Source organism: Enoplosus armatus, chromosome 10 (assembly GCF_043641665.1).
Source record: "Enoplosus armatus isolate fEnoArm2 chromosome 10, fEnoArm2.hap1, whole genome shotgun sequence".
In the NCBI taxonomy this organism is placed as follows: domain Eukaryota; kingdom Metazoa; phylum Chordata; class Actinopteri; order Centrarchiformes; family Enoplosidae; genus Enoplosus; species Enoplosus armatus.
In genome coordinates, this window is record NC_092189.1 from 15317884 (window position 1) to 15334055 (window position 16172).

Here is a 16172-nt window from a genome sequence, read left to right on the forward strand (position 1 = left end):
TACCAAAAGCGAGCAAATGCGAATCAGGTTGTGTTTCCGGGCTCTTTCAAATAGAAAATTAAAACAATCTACTTTGCATTATAGTTTTAATATTTTGCTTTCACAGTGCCATAAGGTGTTGAGCTACAAAAACATTTTTCACCACGAAACAGATGTACCTGCAGGGATGTTACTGATACTTAACATTAAGATAAACCTTTTGCTTGGTGCTCTGCAGAGATACCTGCGATGGAGGCTGACTTTCAGCCCTATTTTGTTCTCTGCCCTGACAACCATCCTATTATGTGAAGATCACATAAACAGCCATCTGATTGAATCACTTGTTGTTACTAAGGAGATCTGTGACTGGCTGAGAGACTGTAGGCTGTGGCTAAATGGAAAATCAGGCATTTTATGGTTCAGAGCAAAAGACAAAATTAAAGACCTGTCTTGTTAACTGACTCTATAATGAGCCACATAAATAGGACTTTGGTTACATGTTGCTGAAAGGAACAAATAATAATGATTTAACATAATATATAACACTCATACTGAGTTTGTCTTTCTTCTAATATCCAGTAGAGAAAACCAAAAGTTTGCGTTTCTATGTTAGGGTGATGATGATCCACCATGTTTAAAAAAGTGTCAGACAGGATTGTGAAACGCACTTGCACATCCACAACAAAAGGGGAAAACGGATGGGAGGAGTGGGGGGGGGGGGGGGGGGGGGTCGGTGACAAGCTCCAGCGGGGGGAGATTTCAGTGCAGGTGTCCTTGGTTTTTTCCTCCTGACACCTCGGAGACAAGACCCGACCGTAAGTAGCGTAAGACTGCTGAGGGGGAATCAAAGCTGATAAAATAATAAATGTTTGATCTGCCATGAAATCCGAAAAGAGCAGCAAAGGGAAGATATGCTCGTCTGGATGAGAGACCCCCGCTGGGTGAAGACACGCAGCGTATGTTAGCTGAGCCGTGAAAGCTCGCTGCCATTGACTGGAGCCGAGGCTGAAATGGGAGCAAAGCGATGAAAAGCGAGCGCAGGAGAGCGAGCATCCTCAAGCTAAACACCGCATCACTGATCATTCCGAGGTATTATACATCATTTACAGATTAGCGATCCGCGATATGCGCCACTGTCTGGACATTTACAGTCGAGGCTGACGGCTCAAGCGGTGACACTTACTGTCGCCAGACAAATTCCATTTTTTCATTCTGCAGATGTGGGCTGCAAGAAGAATAAGGCCTAGTCGGTGGGCGACACGTTCAGGGATTCATGATCACGATGAACGGTGATTCAGTGTTGATCGTTTGCAGCATCACAGGCTCCTCAAGGATGAGTCTGTTTTCACATGAAGTGTGATGATGTGCCGTGTTTAGGTGCGATGCATATGAGAGTAATGTGAGCATGTTGCATGTTGAATTTTGCACCTGAAATCCACTGATTAAGGAGGACCAGCAGCTTATTGTGTGTTGACACCCTGAAAAGCAAACACAACCTGAGCTAGTTTTCTCTGCTGACATTCTGCTGATCAACATGGGACTGACCTGACTTTGTGTCGACACCCTGCTGGATGTGAGGCCACACATGCACTCACTGGCCCTGCTGTCGGACGAACAATGCCGAGCTCTCAGGCGCCCGGTGTGGGCACGAATTTCACTGATGTTCCCTGGGAGCCTGGTGTCACTGGCTCCAGCCAAGACCCGGTCTGGTCCTCCACCGCTAACAGCGTGGTGAAGATGGTGCTCATATCTCTCATCGTGTGTGTGTCCTTGTTTGGGAATGTGGTGGTTCTGCTGGTGTTCCAGAGGAAGCCTCAGCTCCTTCACGTGGCCAACCGCTTCGTCCTCAACCTCCTCTTGGCAGACCTACTCCAGACCATATTAGTCATGCCCTTTACCATTGCAGCCACCGTGCCGGGTGTGTGGCCCCTGGATGCCCGACTGTGCCAGGCTCTGGTGGTGCTCATGCACCTTTTTGCATTTGCTGGAGTCAACACCATCATAGTTGTGTCTGTGGACCGCTACCTGGCCATCATCCACCCTCTGTCCTATCCCACCCGCATGACCCCTCACCTGGGCACCAACCTGATCATCTGCACCTGGGTGCTCAGTTTCCTACAGAGCACGCCGCCCCTCTACGGCTGGGGGGCCATTGACTTTGACCGCCACCACGGCGTGTGCTCGGTGGTGTGGTCCTCTAGCCTGTCCTACTCCGCCGTGGTGTCCACCTTCTCCTTCTGGCTGCCTGTGCTCATCATGCTCGGATGTTACTGGATGGTGTTCAGAGCAGCTCGGAGGCAAAACGCACTTGTGCACCCCATACAGACACAATCCTACTCCCAGCCCTGCCCACAGGACTTTCAGGGACCTAGCAGTCCACAGCGACAGCCTCAATCCCAGCAGACCAGTTCACCTGATGGCCCCTACTCAGCCAGGGGTTACCCTGTTCGAGTTAGGCACAGACGCTTCCACTACCACTGCAAGGCAGCTCGTGTAGTGTTCGTGATTATGGCTTCATATATCCTCAGCATGGGGCCTTACAGCATACTAAATACCATATCCATGAGTGCCAGAGCAGCTGTACCCCCCTGGCTGTCCTCCCTTGCCCTTGTGCTCTTTTTTTTGCAGTGTTGCCTCCACCCGTATATTTACGGTTACATGCACCGTAGTGTGAGGAAGGAATTCCTGGCTTTGCTCTGTGGGCTGTTCTGCAAACAGGGCCGCCCCAGCCAGAGCTCTGCCGTTGAGAGCTGCTTCACAACTACAGAGGGACGCTTCGGTGCCCACTCTCACGTGCCCAGCCTGACTGCTCGAGTCTTCCCTCTGCGGACTTGGGAAGAGTGCACAACATCCTCCTCTCCCACTTGTGAGAGGAAGTCGAGGGACAGCCGGAAAGAGACCACCTCTACCAGCATCAGCTCTGAGAGGGAGCTCACAGTCCACAGCAAACGAAGCACATAAACTGCCTCGAGGATTCATCGGAGACACCATATTTGCTCTTACTTGAAGAGCTTGTCATCCAGCGTGTTCACACAGAAGCTAATAGGCCTACTCGACATTATTCATTCTGAAGTTTCTGGCATAAGAAATAGTGGTATTACCCACTTGATCACCAACATAATGATCTTTTACCACTTTGTCATAAGCTTGATTAAATGGTTCACTTGAGGTTGAATATATCTCTTTGAAACTTGGTCCATTCATTGTTGCATTATGAATGTATAGTAGAACTGGCTCTGTGAAAGTGTTACTTTATTTTTACTTGGTCAAACTTTGAGAGACAAATGATGTTTTTTGGAGGGTTTTTATATGTAAATGCAGTTTTAAGAGTTACCACGTGTCAGATACTGTAAGGAAGAATGTGTGCAGCTGTTATTTTGTCTTCAGAAACCATCATTACTCATTTAAATATATACAATTGAAGTCCAAGACTTGTCTGACTCGTTTCCAGATAGAAATTATGTTGCATCAAAGCAGTTGGTGTTCTGACCACTTTGCTCTAATTATGGGCCATAGATGTCTCTGATAAGGTATTGATCAGCAGGATCTGCACAACTACTGTATCTCTGTTAAACTTTTTGTGTGTTTGTGGAAAAAAAATGTGTAGGGCCCATCCCTGTTCTTGAATGTTGTTGAGCAAGTGAACATGTGTGTTTACGTCGCTGTCGCAGTAACTGTTCATAGTCTCAAATCGCCTTTTGAGACGATGAGAAGAAGTGATTTATTGTGCCGGTTAGAGAACACACAAGAGTCCCTCTCCCTGATGGGACAGCCACACATGGCCACATTGTCTTAGCCTCTTTGTTTCCTTGAACTTTTGCTCAACCAAGGTGGAAATTGTGCGTCTCACTGTGTGCATATTTGGTATTTGCTGCCTTCGTAATGTCTTTGAGGAAGCACAGTATTTGTGATGGAAAATATACAGTGCATATAGAGCAGGGTATGATAACTGAAGTTACCTGTTATTTAACGTAGGCTGCATGCCGCAAGATCTTATGTAACAGATTTCTTATCGTCCACTGAATACATGTAGATTTGTAAAGAGACCTCCTGATACGGTATTTGTAATAGTTTAAAGCCACAGCGACGATGAGTACTTATGTAAGTGTTATATGCTTGCCATGACTCATCTCAGAGAAAGGCAATCAGAGTTGATTGGGTAGATGATGTGTTGCCAAAGGATGTCATATGTGCATCACTACATTATGTGCATTATTTGAAAAGTGTGTCTAGTCCCCACTTTGTCGTGTTTTTATAACCTTTGAGGGAAAACAAAAAAGAATTTAACAGTATGAGCTATGGTGCTCCCAGTGTGTTGTTATTATCATTATTATTATTAGACTGTGAAAGTTTTCTGGGAAACAATTCACAACTTACTGGACCGGCGCAGGTTTGAGCCTTGGTTTATTCAAAAGGTCACTGGATAAATCTGTACTGCAGTATTAAAAATGACAATCAAACTTGTATAATGAGTTTGTCAGAGTGTTGCTGTGTAAAGGACAAAGGGGGTACAGTACAGTATGTAATTTATCATCAAATGAGAGAAAATAATGTTTTTAAGTGCTTTAAAACTACATATTTTTGTGATTTCTATTGTGCTTTTGTATTATTTGTGGTTTAATTATCCAACATCAAAAGTTGTCTGTTGTTTAATAAAAGTGAATTAATTGTAATATGTGTACATTTTTATATTCAACACATACGTTCTTCATATCAAACATTTGCTTGAGACAAAGTTGACAACAGATGTGCATTAGCGTGCCCCCATCAACCAATGCCATGCTTTAGATATAATGAGCAGGATCTTTCAAAAACAACTAACTTACAGGAAGTCTGTAGTCATGTATTTGCATTTGACGCCAGGCAAAGCAACATTGTGTATAACCAGGGAATTTGAGTGAAGGAAATCCCATAAATCAAAGTGAAACTAAATAAATGCATGAATGAGATCTAAGTCAAAGGCTATTTTATACAATATGTGAACAATCGTGACCGAGTATGGAGAATAAGATGGGGCCACAAATAGCGCACTACACTGCATTTATCTGCATTAAATACTGACAGAGAGTTCTTGCATATACTCATCCTTACAACGCTGTCTCCTCTCAGCATGATCATTTTGCTTTGTGTTTTGGTTTCTACCTAGAAAAACTATGGGTAGCAGCTGAAGACTGAATCCCATAGCCTCATGTCCTGACTCAAAAAGTAAGAAACCTGGTTAACTGAGTGTGAAACGTTCATGTATGCATTCTAGTGGCTCAAAGAAAAAAAACGTGGCCTTTATTTTGAATTAATTGCATTTATTTGTAAAAATGTTATCACCTTGGGTGATGACTCCACACTGCTCGAAGCAAAAGGCAGCAGTGTTTTACGCAGTTAAAGTTCAGCAAACCGCTTATTAAATCTAAAAGGGTGCATCTCAACGGTGCATATGTACTTAATCAGTAAATTCATGGACTGCGTTATGATAACTAGGTGAGAATCTCTCCCGGGGCCAAACAAATCTGCCATGGCATTGATCATCCTTCATGTGAAACATACTCTAGCTGTAGCATATTCTTCTATGATACAGATGTGCTTCTTAATCAAGTGTACCCTTTGCTTCTATGCAAACTAAAATGTAGCCATCAAATACAAAAGAATGGACATGTATCATAGCAATGTCAGTGTTTTATATAATGTCTGAACTACAATACAGTCTGATATTTAAGGATGTATAGCCCCATCTTTACCTTAGAAAAAAAAGAAAGGAAAAAAAACTCCTACAGAAGGTTTCCGTAATGGTGACAATCTTTAAGTAGCATTCTCTCGCTCACTCTCTCTATACAGTATATGTACACAGATTTTTTTTCATCATCAGTACAGGTAATGAAAAACAAAACATTTAGCCATAAGGGAATAGAAAAAGCAAAATACAGAACATTTTACTGTCTTTAGAAAATTAAAATTAAAAACGCTTCAGCTTTTCTTGTTAAACCCACCAAAACAAACTGCTCACTATGACAGCTAGATCATTGGAACCCACACTGATTTTCAAGGAGCCACTCCAAACATTACCAGTCAACAGTGAACACAAAATTATATATATTTTTAAAAAGAAAACAACAGCAACATAGGTTTAAAGCACAAAAGAGGACGGGCTCTGCTCTTCGGGTCTTGTCTATGATAAGTGATGGTTTCAGTTCAGGTCCATTCAGACCACTTTACCCCACAGCCAGCACTGAGGAGGCCAGTACTGCGACAGCAAGGAGTCAGTCTTTTCCTCAATCCTTAGTCCACCTTGACGACACTGTAGATCTTATTTACAAACCAGAAGCAGGCAAAGAAGCCAATTGTACCTGAGAAGAAAACACAGGTTAGAGGAATGATTTGATAAATGTTACAAAAAGATAAAAATAACACAAAAACTTAAAAAAACCCAAGTGGGAATAGCTGTCATGAAATCTGTTTGGGAGAAATAAGAGTAAAGCAGAACATTTGTGAAAGGTCACAAGTTCCTGAAATGAATGTACGTCAGGAGCACAGACACAAAAAAATAACCAAAGTTTCTAATTGTACAGCCAGCTTCCTGTCGCAGGAAAATCAAATTCCATCTGCTAAAAGCTTGAAAAATAACTTTGACAGAGCTGAGGCTGCAATCTCCACAAGACCGCAAAAACACCAGGACTTCATTTTGTCAGGGAGAGAGAATACCCCCCCCCCCCCCCACTCCCAATGTTGAGAAGCCAGATTGGTCAAAATCCTGCATCAATTCATGTGGGTATAAAACTCCTATCTGACTGCTCAATGGGGGCCACGCAGCCCAATCCCAAATTAAATTGTGATCAAAGTTGGGATGAGGTGAAAAAGACAGACAAGAAAATAAAAACTAAAAATGGGGAATGAGAGAGATTAGGATTATTTAGATCCAAACTGGAAGCAAGGAGGGAAAGTGATCATCTTTTCCTTGAATCCTTGGATTATTTCTTGGTGATAATCTTTTGACATCTCATCCCCTTGCTACTTACAGCTCTGTCTTAAGATAGTGTCAAGTAGTGCTGCAGTGACAAGCAGGGCTACAACTTTTATCTGGCCTAATGACAGTATAACACCAGAAAAAATGTCATCCTCTGACATCATGGTGAGCAGTATATTTCTGGGCGACATAAAGACTAGGCTGTTATCTAGTCCTGTATATTATCCTCTTCCCACACACACCCGTAGTCTCACATGAGTGGGTGTGCAAGAGAGCTGGACAGGGCCGAAGAGTGCTGTTGTCATGTCAACATGTGTCTGTTTTTGTCTCTTTTAACATGTAGACAAAAGGGGAAACAATGTTCCGCCCACCCCAGCTTTGTGATGATGTGTGTGGTACATAGATCTGCAAAACCTTAGTCACACAGCTGGATTTTAAGTGCAAGCACAGAGAAATTGTCTTAACAGTGATGGTCAGGAATCCTGAGTACATATAGACTTGTTATCATCCATGGCAACGAGTGAATGTGGTGCCTGTATCTTTTGATCCACAGAAAAAAAAGAACAAAAAAAAAAAAGGAACTTCCTGATAAAACTAGGCTCTGGCTTGTCAAACTGGAAACCACAGACAGTACAATTGACCCAAATAAGTCTGCAAAACTAGATCTGGCCAAGAGGGACTTGGAATATTCTAGTCTCATTTCCCACAGTCTCTCTGATTTTCATTAAACTTTAAACAAAAATGACAAATGTTCAAATGGGGCCCTTGCAGATAAATGCTCTTTAACTGTATTTGTGCTTCTGCACAGCCAGTATACACAAAGGAAAGAAGAAAAAAGATGTTGCACAATAGTGTGGACTCTTATTTCACAGGAACAGGATGGAGGTCCTGAATCTTCACAGTACAACTGAACTGGTGTTGGGTAGCACTTTACAGTCACTGAGCAAAGCAAACAACGTCATTAACATCTACAAGCTACACACCCCTTTCTGCCTGACACATGGTAACTACTGGAGCTTAGTCACTGGTCATAAAAGATTGTAGTGAAACCGTTTTTCTTTTTCAAAAATGGATATAATATTTATAGATGATAATTTGTGATCTTTATAAAAACTGAGCTCTCCAATAAAAGCAACTGATCACAATCTCATTGTGATGTGTCAAGACAAGCAGGGAATCATTGTGGCTGCTTAAAGAACTCACACATCCTTAACTCAAAGCCTCACCTGTGAAGAGGAAGAAGATGAGGACCATAATCATAGTGTATCCAAAGTAGAGGATGGTGCTGGCAGCTCCGATTATTTGCAGCTTCGAGAAGAAGTAGTGTACAGCATAGATAAACAGATAGACTGCTGTGAAGCCGCTGGTCAGGAAGGAACGCCACCACCAGTGGTAGTCCTGGACACACATTACAAAGGAAGACATGTTAGGATCCAATAATGAGGATATGTCAACTGAAATCTGGAGCAGATGGAAAAAGCAGAAATAAAAAGCCGTATTGACGATTACCCTGTAAAAAAATATCAGCATAACATGTAGTCGGGGTGTACGATGGAAAATAAGGGTACGATGATGATATATTTAGGATCTAGACAAAGATACCGTAGATATATTTTTATTTCTTCCTTTGTTACACAAGAAGAACTATAATATGGCAAGTACAGTATATGCTATTAACATTGAATTTATTTTTATGTTGTAACTAATGTTGTAAGTAACTAATGTTTCCAGACTCAAATCTGGTGAATGAGACAAAATTCTCTGAACATTCAGGTACCTCAGCACATAGGTGGAAGTAGCAGAGCAGAATTGTGGCCTCAGAGCAGGTGATGAGAAGGATAATGAAAACCAAGAAGAGGAACCCAAACATGTAGTACATCTGATGAGACCTGAAAAATAAAAGGCGACACTTGACAAAGAGCCAAACTCCACCCTGCTGTAAAGATGGGTGATGGGCATGTTGTTCAAAAGAGGAGCGGCAGACCAATCTGGACTAACAGCATTTCTGTATTCTTACCAAATGCTGTTGAGGATAAAGAACAGCTGGATGAAGATGCAGCCAAAGGGCAGGATGCCACCCATTACTATACCGGGAATAGGCTTTGTAAAGAATGACTGCTCAGGAATTTGACGAGGGATTTGGTTTGTTCGCACTGGCTGCTCAATTGCCTGCACAGGAGCAGAAACACACACACATTTAATCTACAATCAACAATTTCAAGATAGATAAATTCATAAACTAGGAGACATAACTCACAGCCTTCTTGAATCCAAAGTAGGCACCAATGAAGGTGAGGGGCACAGAGATTCCAAACCACAGAGCTAAAATGGCCACCAGAGTGCCAAAGGGGATCGCTGCTGAGGAACCCTCCACCCAAAGGATCAGGTTCATCAGGAAGAAGTCTGCAAACACAATACTAGAGAAGAGAGGTGGACGAAGGACAATGACACAGAAAAAGATAATACATGTGAGATGGATAAAAGCAGTGTGCAAGGCAAAATATGTCACTCCAGCACTCCAAGAAGAACTGAAGTACCAAAATTAGACAAACAAACGAATGCTCAGCAAATGCAGCAAGTGAACGTACCCTGGGCACAAGAGTGCTGTCAGCAAGACGTTCGTCTTCCACTTTTCACCTCCAAAAGCTGAGAATAGAAACAGAGATGGATGTGGATATCATGATGTGTTGATTCTTAAGACTTTAATGAAACTGTCCTACAAAGTTATCCCTGGACTCTTACTTTTGTAAAGGCGTGCAGACACATAGCCAGCAGGAGTTCCCAGCAGAACCCAGAGGACCACAGCACATGTCATGAGAGCCCCTCTGTTGGCCGGGGACAGGAAACCCAGACAGGCCAGGACTACAGTGGACAAACAGTCATCAGTGCACTCATTCAGACATACCAGCACCATTGGAAATTAAGTACTGAAATATCAATACAATCACTGCTTTTAATGCTACTCTCATCCTCTGTCCCATAACTTCAGACTGTAAAACTTAAAATTGGCTTGACAATGTTTGTATATGCCTTTACATGTGTCACCTTGGTTGATAGCGTAGTTCACTATATTTCAGAGGCTCCCACAGAAGGAGACTCAACCTTGTTCTGAACTCCTTTGGTGGAAATATTTAAATATATTATATAAAACTCTGCTAAGGGAATTAAACAAGTATATTTTGGGAGATAAGCTTTTCGTATAATGTCTTGTATTTTAATTCAGTTTTCAAATACACTCTGTTTGTTTAATATACTAAACTTCCTTATATGAATTGCCCTTTGCTTTACAACAACAGGGCAGCCCTTTAGTGTAATACTGACCGCAACAATATATAAATTGCGGTAACAATTGTGTGAGCACAGAAAATGTGACACTGGTGTCACGCCTTGATGTATTATATGTGGTGAACATTAAGTAAAAGTGAAACGAATGATAGAAGTTAATAAGAATGTAACTCTAATATGCAATATATTGCAGCCTAATGTAAAATAGTCCTTACAGAGTGTGATGAAGGTCATGATGAAGATCTGGGTGCCCTGTCCAAGGAACACAGACAGCAACATGCCTTTCCTGGGGGGACGGAAAACATCCCCGTGCACCTGCTTCCACCCCGACTCCTCCTGTGCATCCTCCTGGGAGGGGAGGGACAGCAATACAACAGTCACAATCAAGGCAGTACTTAACATTTGCAAATGATAAAAGCTGAAGGTTAACTGACCACCGAGCAGTGAATACTACCTCACAACCTGCTAGCAAAGCAAAATAAGGTGAAGACTGAGAAAAGTTGGTTTACCAAAAGATGTACAATTTGATGTGGAAAACTCCTCAGTCAGTTCTTAAGTATAACCCCCTTTCTTGAAACTCAAACTCCACACCACAGTTTACGTTCTGTTTTAATGTTTGCCACAATCACACACCCAAACCCTTGATTTAATATCCACAAAAGGTTTTCGTTAAAACAGCTTTCAATAAGCTTACATAGTGTAGAGAGGATTTTTCCTTGGTCGATGGAAGCTTTATCAAGTCTGCCTGTGAAATGTAACAAAATATTTATACTTCTGGGTACTGTGCACCCGGCGTGCCGGGTAATTATCCATGGTGAAATAAGAAAGATTTACCACCACAGACATTAAATTACCTTTTAATCCCCAATAACATAACCTCAATAATGTATAGTCATCTAGCTAAAAACAAGGCTGCTCTTCAAAGTTCACTGAAATACCAGCTACTTTAACGTTAATTTGCATGGTGGCAACATGGTGCACTGCAACACACAAATAACACAAGAACTATGAGATTCAAACTGTACTGTACACTTAAGCGTATAATCTGTTTTTGGCTCATTTCTAACAACTGCATCTTTAAGAAATCTTCACTTGTATCCTAGTGCTTCATATGCACATCTGGATCAGCTCCAACTGAGAGAGGCTCAACAATGCCTTTACCTGGTCCACCTGGTTGTATCTGGCAATGTCCTTGTGCAGGGTTCTCAGCATGATCATGGCAACCATGCCAGACAGGAAGAGGACAATGACCAAGGAGTTCATGATGCTGGACAAACACACAAGACATACCATGGCATCAACTAACAAGCATCAAGACTCAGGTAGTTTTAGGAAGAGAGTGTTTCTGTGGTGCACAATGTGAAAAAAACATCTTCATACCTAAACCACTGGATGTTTGTGTGAGGCATGGAAACCAGGATGTAGTCCCACCTAGAGGCCCACTTGATAGAATTGTTTTCCTGTAAAAAAAAAAGTTATTCCCAAAATCATCACAAATACATTTTTGTTTTTTCCCCCATTCTCAGTGGTACATAGTAATTGTTATATATTAAGTGCATATAATTTGTTATACAATACATCATATAGCTTGGAGGCCTACCTCAAATGTGACAGAGTAGGTGTAAATTATTGACACATCATTATCAAACTCGCCAGGGACCTCCATTGGGCTACCTCCTTCACAACTTGGGTTTTTCTCATCCGTATTTTTGATACTGTTGTGTAGGAAACACACAAAATCCTTCATGTCAGATTATTAATGAATCTGGTGTTAGTTTTGGATGGTGAGTTGCCATTCAGTCGCAACATGTTAAGGTAAAGCAGACCTAAATTAAAAACACAACCAACCACAATTACCTCTTTGGCTCGAGAGTGGCAGCGACCAGCCGAGCCCCTCTCCATCCCTCTGATGCTCCACTGTGGTATGTGATCCTGATGTCCACATGGTTGAAGACGTAAAATGTGTTCTTCTTGTTGAACTCCGACTGAAAAAAAAAAATCGTATTTAATATCAGGTACTCAGATTCCTTAGGGTAAGATTTGTAAACAAGCATCTGTATGTTTTTGAGTATCTCCTACAGTATACTGTACTTATAACAAGACCTCCAACGTCACCTTTATCCTACTTATGTCACTTGTACTGTTCTGTATCTGTATGGCCTGAATCAATTCTGATAATGTGATCTGATATTTTTGGTTACATAAATGACTTCAATAATTCAATAATTTAAAACACCACTTTTGTATTTTAATACAAGAACCCTATATGCTTTATAAATACTCACTAAAATAAGCAAAATTACATATATTACTTAATATATATATATTATAACTAGATACAAATTATTACACTTATTATCAGTTGATGTGAAAATACTAAATTACCACATATTTCAGGGACATCACTGACAAATCAAAGGATCCCGGGTAATTCAATGTATCAGAATGATTACCAGATGACCAATTAGGTAAAACTGAATATGTTAAGTACACGTTCATAGACAGAAATCACAACTCACATTGATAACACAAGCATCTTTAGCTCTGCCATCTAAGGTAACAAGGCAGCCAATGGGGAAGCCCGGGTTGCAGTACTTCTGACCATCTTCCACATCGTAGCACCATGTCACTGGCATGTTGTCAATGATCCTGAAAAAATAATTGCTTTAACTCAACAGGCGTCTTATTAATCAAAGTCTGTGCTCATATCTGTTTGCTGACTATTTTAATTTACTGCTGTCATCCATCTCTCAAACAAAAGCTTCATTTAACAAAGCACTCACGCATAAAGGCTTATAATACCAATCTTTTACTAACCAGTGGTGCTGGTAGTTCAGCTGCATTCCCATCTTCAGAAAATCCAGTTTGGTTGCATCCTCCTTGGTACCTTTCTTGTAGCTTTTTGTGCACACCGTCTTGCATTTAACATCTTGTTTGAAGTTGAACTGGAAAAGACAGATGAGTCACGTTGTATCAACACAATATACTTAACAAATGGAACTTATATTGAATCTAATATAAGCAACATAATTAACGCCATGCAGGCTTTTCTGGTTTACACCCACCTTGTATGGTGAAGACTCAATTCGTTCACCAAACAGCACCTGTCCAAGGTTCTCAGAAGGCCTCTTTTCCTTGACATCTTTGCAAAAGTCAAACCTTTTAACAAATTCAAAGATGGTCAAACACAATGAGAGGATGATATTGAGCTTGGAAAACGTATATCTAGACATTACACAAATAGCATCAAGCAGAAAGGAAATGCTACTTACACATCATACTCATAAGGCAGGACTGACTCCACTGAGTCCAAGCGATTGACAAACAGCTGAATCTCTGTCTGTAAAGAAGCAAAACCAGTTTGTCTGCCAGTCTATATTTGTTGAACTGAAACAAAGACAAATGGGTAGGCTAGAATCAGGCCAAACCTGTGCTGAGTGCTGTGCAGTTACCAGGCCGAAAGCTGACAGGGTTGGCCATGTTTCGGGTCCATTCATACAACTAATATTAATTAGGAGGGAATTACTCAGTCGTAACCAAAGACTAACTCATTTGTGGTAGATCGTTATACTTAATCTGTCTCTCAAAAGGGTAAATGATTTGCTAGATCCCAACGTCTTGGCCAGTCCAAACTTAGCTGGTCTGTGCCAGGTAACGTTAGCAGAGCAGTGATCAGTCAGGTTTGTACAATGTTGACTATTATCTGTTGTCATTCATTATTTGAATCGGTGTGTAAACAGTCTAATACTAGGCTTGTGAAACACCCGACACCTCAGTAAATGTATATATTCCCTTGGCAATGACAGAGAGTGCCCACAAAAATAATTAGCAATGCATCAGAATACTATCCCAGTGCTCCGATTCCAGGTAATAGCCGGGGCCTAAGAAGAGGGCTGGCTAGCTAGCAAGACAACGGAAGACAACAAATTGCAATGGCTATGCCAATTCCAAATACAGCAGAAAATCCACAACATTACATAGGAATTGTGAGTCTTAGGAATTCACCGTACCTGGCAATCTTCACCACCTTTGCCGTCTTCACAAAAACTCACTGGGGCTAAACCCGGAAGATAAAACGCCGAGCACGAACAGAAACAGAACACTAGCAAATAAACCAGCACAAAACCAAAGTGTATCCGCCTCTTCATTTTTAGCGGACACGGTACTTCGAATATTTTGTATACTTATGTCAAAGGAGAGGGTTCCTTCTTGCAAGGGAAGGGAATGTTTTCTAGCGGTACACTGTTAGCTAGGTCCTTCTACTCGGGACGCAGAGGCTGAGCTGACCTGTCTGGCGCAACCAGCATCCGTGACGTACAGCTCTGTCAAGCAAACCGGAAGTCACAAGACTAGCACCAGAAGTCAAACGATTTTACCTTCGAAATAAATACGTACAATAGGTGATCTGTTTAGTATGTAGGATTTATACATTTATAGGCGATGTACACATACCCATCAATTCGTTTGTAGGATAATTCTGTATAAATGTGATTATAAAGAAATACATTCTGAAACTGAGCCACACGTACATCGCAAATGGTCTTACACTGAAAGGATCACATCGGACGTCATATTTTCTGACCGACTTGACACCGTGGAAGTAACACTGACGTTGCTTATAGGTTGCTGCTCGATAAACATCCTCGTGTTTGCTACGAGAACAATGCTGTGTTTCATACTGCACGTAAGCAGGGTCGGTGTAGAAAGTCACACAGCTTCTTTGCTATAAGTTAGAAAAACGCTTAATGAAAGACTGTGGCAGTAGTACTAGATATAACAAATAACATTCAGATAATACGGCCTAATTTTAGAGATCATTGTAAAAGACGCCTGACTAGAAAAATCGGAACGGGTAGCCTACACAGATGCTGTAAACAGATCTTGGACAGAAAAAAACAAAATGTGCAAAATGTCATCCACTACATCTACTCTTAAAACGTATATGTTTTTGTGATCTTGAATGCTATTGTTATTAAAAATGACCCACTATGAAATAATTACTCCTTAACCAAAAGAGGCACAAAAACGAGAAATGCTGGTATTCTTGAAAAGCCTGTTTGATGGATCATCTCATTACAACCCAGTTTGTGTTACTTGTTGATCAACATATTGGTTACCTGCCATGAGCTAATATCAGCCTGGCCGGTTTATCTGTCTAGCCCTTGTTGAAAGTAAGTGCATTTTTATTTAAGTACTGTACATTTTTGTACAATGTTGAGGTACTTGTAGGCTACTTTACTCAAGTATATCCATGTAATGCTTCATCATACTTCTATTGTTCCATCTTGACTAGTTACATTAAAATGCTGCTTACATGTTAATGCATCACTATTGATGACACAAAATATATCTAATAATATATCTAATATATTTTGTTGTGGCATTCTAATGACTGAATTGAACTATCTGATTCTATAACTTCCTAAAGCTCCATTTTATACCATACAATTCACTTCATATTTTCTAAGGAAGGAAGTCTTACATTTATCAAGCTCATACTGATGAAATATAGATATACTTATAGAAAAAGTCTCACCAAACTGACCACAAACCTATCCTCCCTATTGGGTAGGTTCTGACAGTTAGATACTGTCCCCTCCATATAAGAAGGACAATTTAGGTATGCTCGAATTTTCTTTCCCTCTGATAGGGCTGTGGCTGAAAAGGGGCTTAAGAATCTGTCACAAGAAAGAATGCATAGCCGACATCAGGTTGAAGGCCATGCTTCAGGAGATTAAGGAATTTATTTCTGAATAATTGGTTTAATAGGTCTTGTAAAACCTTTTGATGATTTGTGTGATTGTATCCAAAATAGTAATCCACACTGGCTACTTTTGGTCTCCAACATAACAATGAGCATTGGTGCATTCAGTGGTGTCATATATTATAATATTGTTGAACTGGGTATTTTCTTCTTTTCCTTAACTGTAAGTGAAGTTCCCATCCACTCAAA

The 16172-nt window shown here is 41.0% G+C and overlaps 2 protein-coding genes across 4 annotated transcripts; one reads left to right on the top strand and one right to left on the bottom strand.

Annotated features, from left to right (window-relative positions):
• The first annotated feature begins 1596 nt into the window (after positions 1-1596).
• On the top strand, positions 1597-2940 carry gpr101 (G protein-coupled receptor 101). The gene has a single exon (XM_070913978.1). It carries the CDS (start codon positions 1597-1599, stop codon positions 2938-2940), a length of 1344 nt encoding a protein of 447 aa, XP_070770079.1.
• Positions 2941-4615: 1675 nt separating this feature from the next.
• On the bottom strand, positions 4616-14481 carry tm9sf5 (transmembrane 9 superfamily protein member 5). 3 transcript variants are annotated; one of them, XM_070913250.1, is made up of 18 exons: positions 14230-14481; positions 13492-13559; positions 13285-13378; positions 13037-13164; positions 12739-12868; positions 12077-12204; positions 11820-11934; positions 11600-11679; positions 11381-11486; positions 10914-10964; positions 10435-10567; positions 9677-9796; positions 9523-9580; positions 9192-9351; positions 8952-9103; positions 8712-8823; positions 8161-8332; positions 4616-6317 (listed from the first exon to the last, which is right to left on the bottom strand). In XM_070913250.1, the coding sequence occupies exons 1-18, from the start codon at positions 14365-14367 to the stop codon at positions 6250-6252; spliced, it is 2013 nt and encodes a 670-aa protein (XP_070769351.1). In that variant the 5' UTR covers positions 14368-14481; the 3' UTR covers positions 4616-6249. The 3 variants fall into 3 exon arrangements, with proteins under 3 accessions (XP_070769351.1, XP_070769352.1, XP_070769353.1); XM_070913251.1 differs by lacking the exon at positions 10914-10964; XM_070913252.1 differs by lacking the exon at positions 10914-10964 and having other exon boundaries at positions 10435-10564; positions 11375-11486.
• Between the last annotated feature and the right edge of the window lie 1691 nt (positions 14482-16172).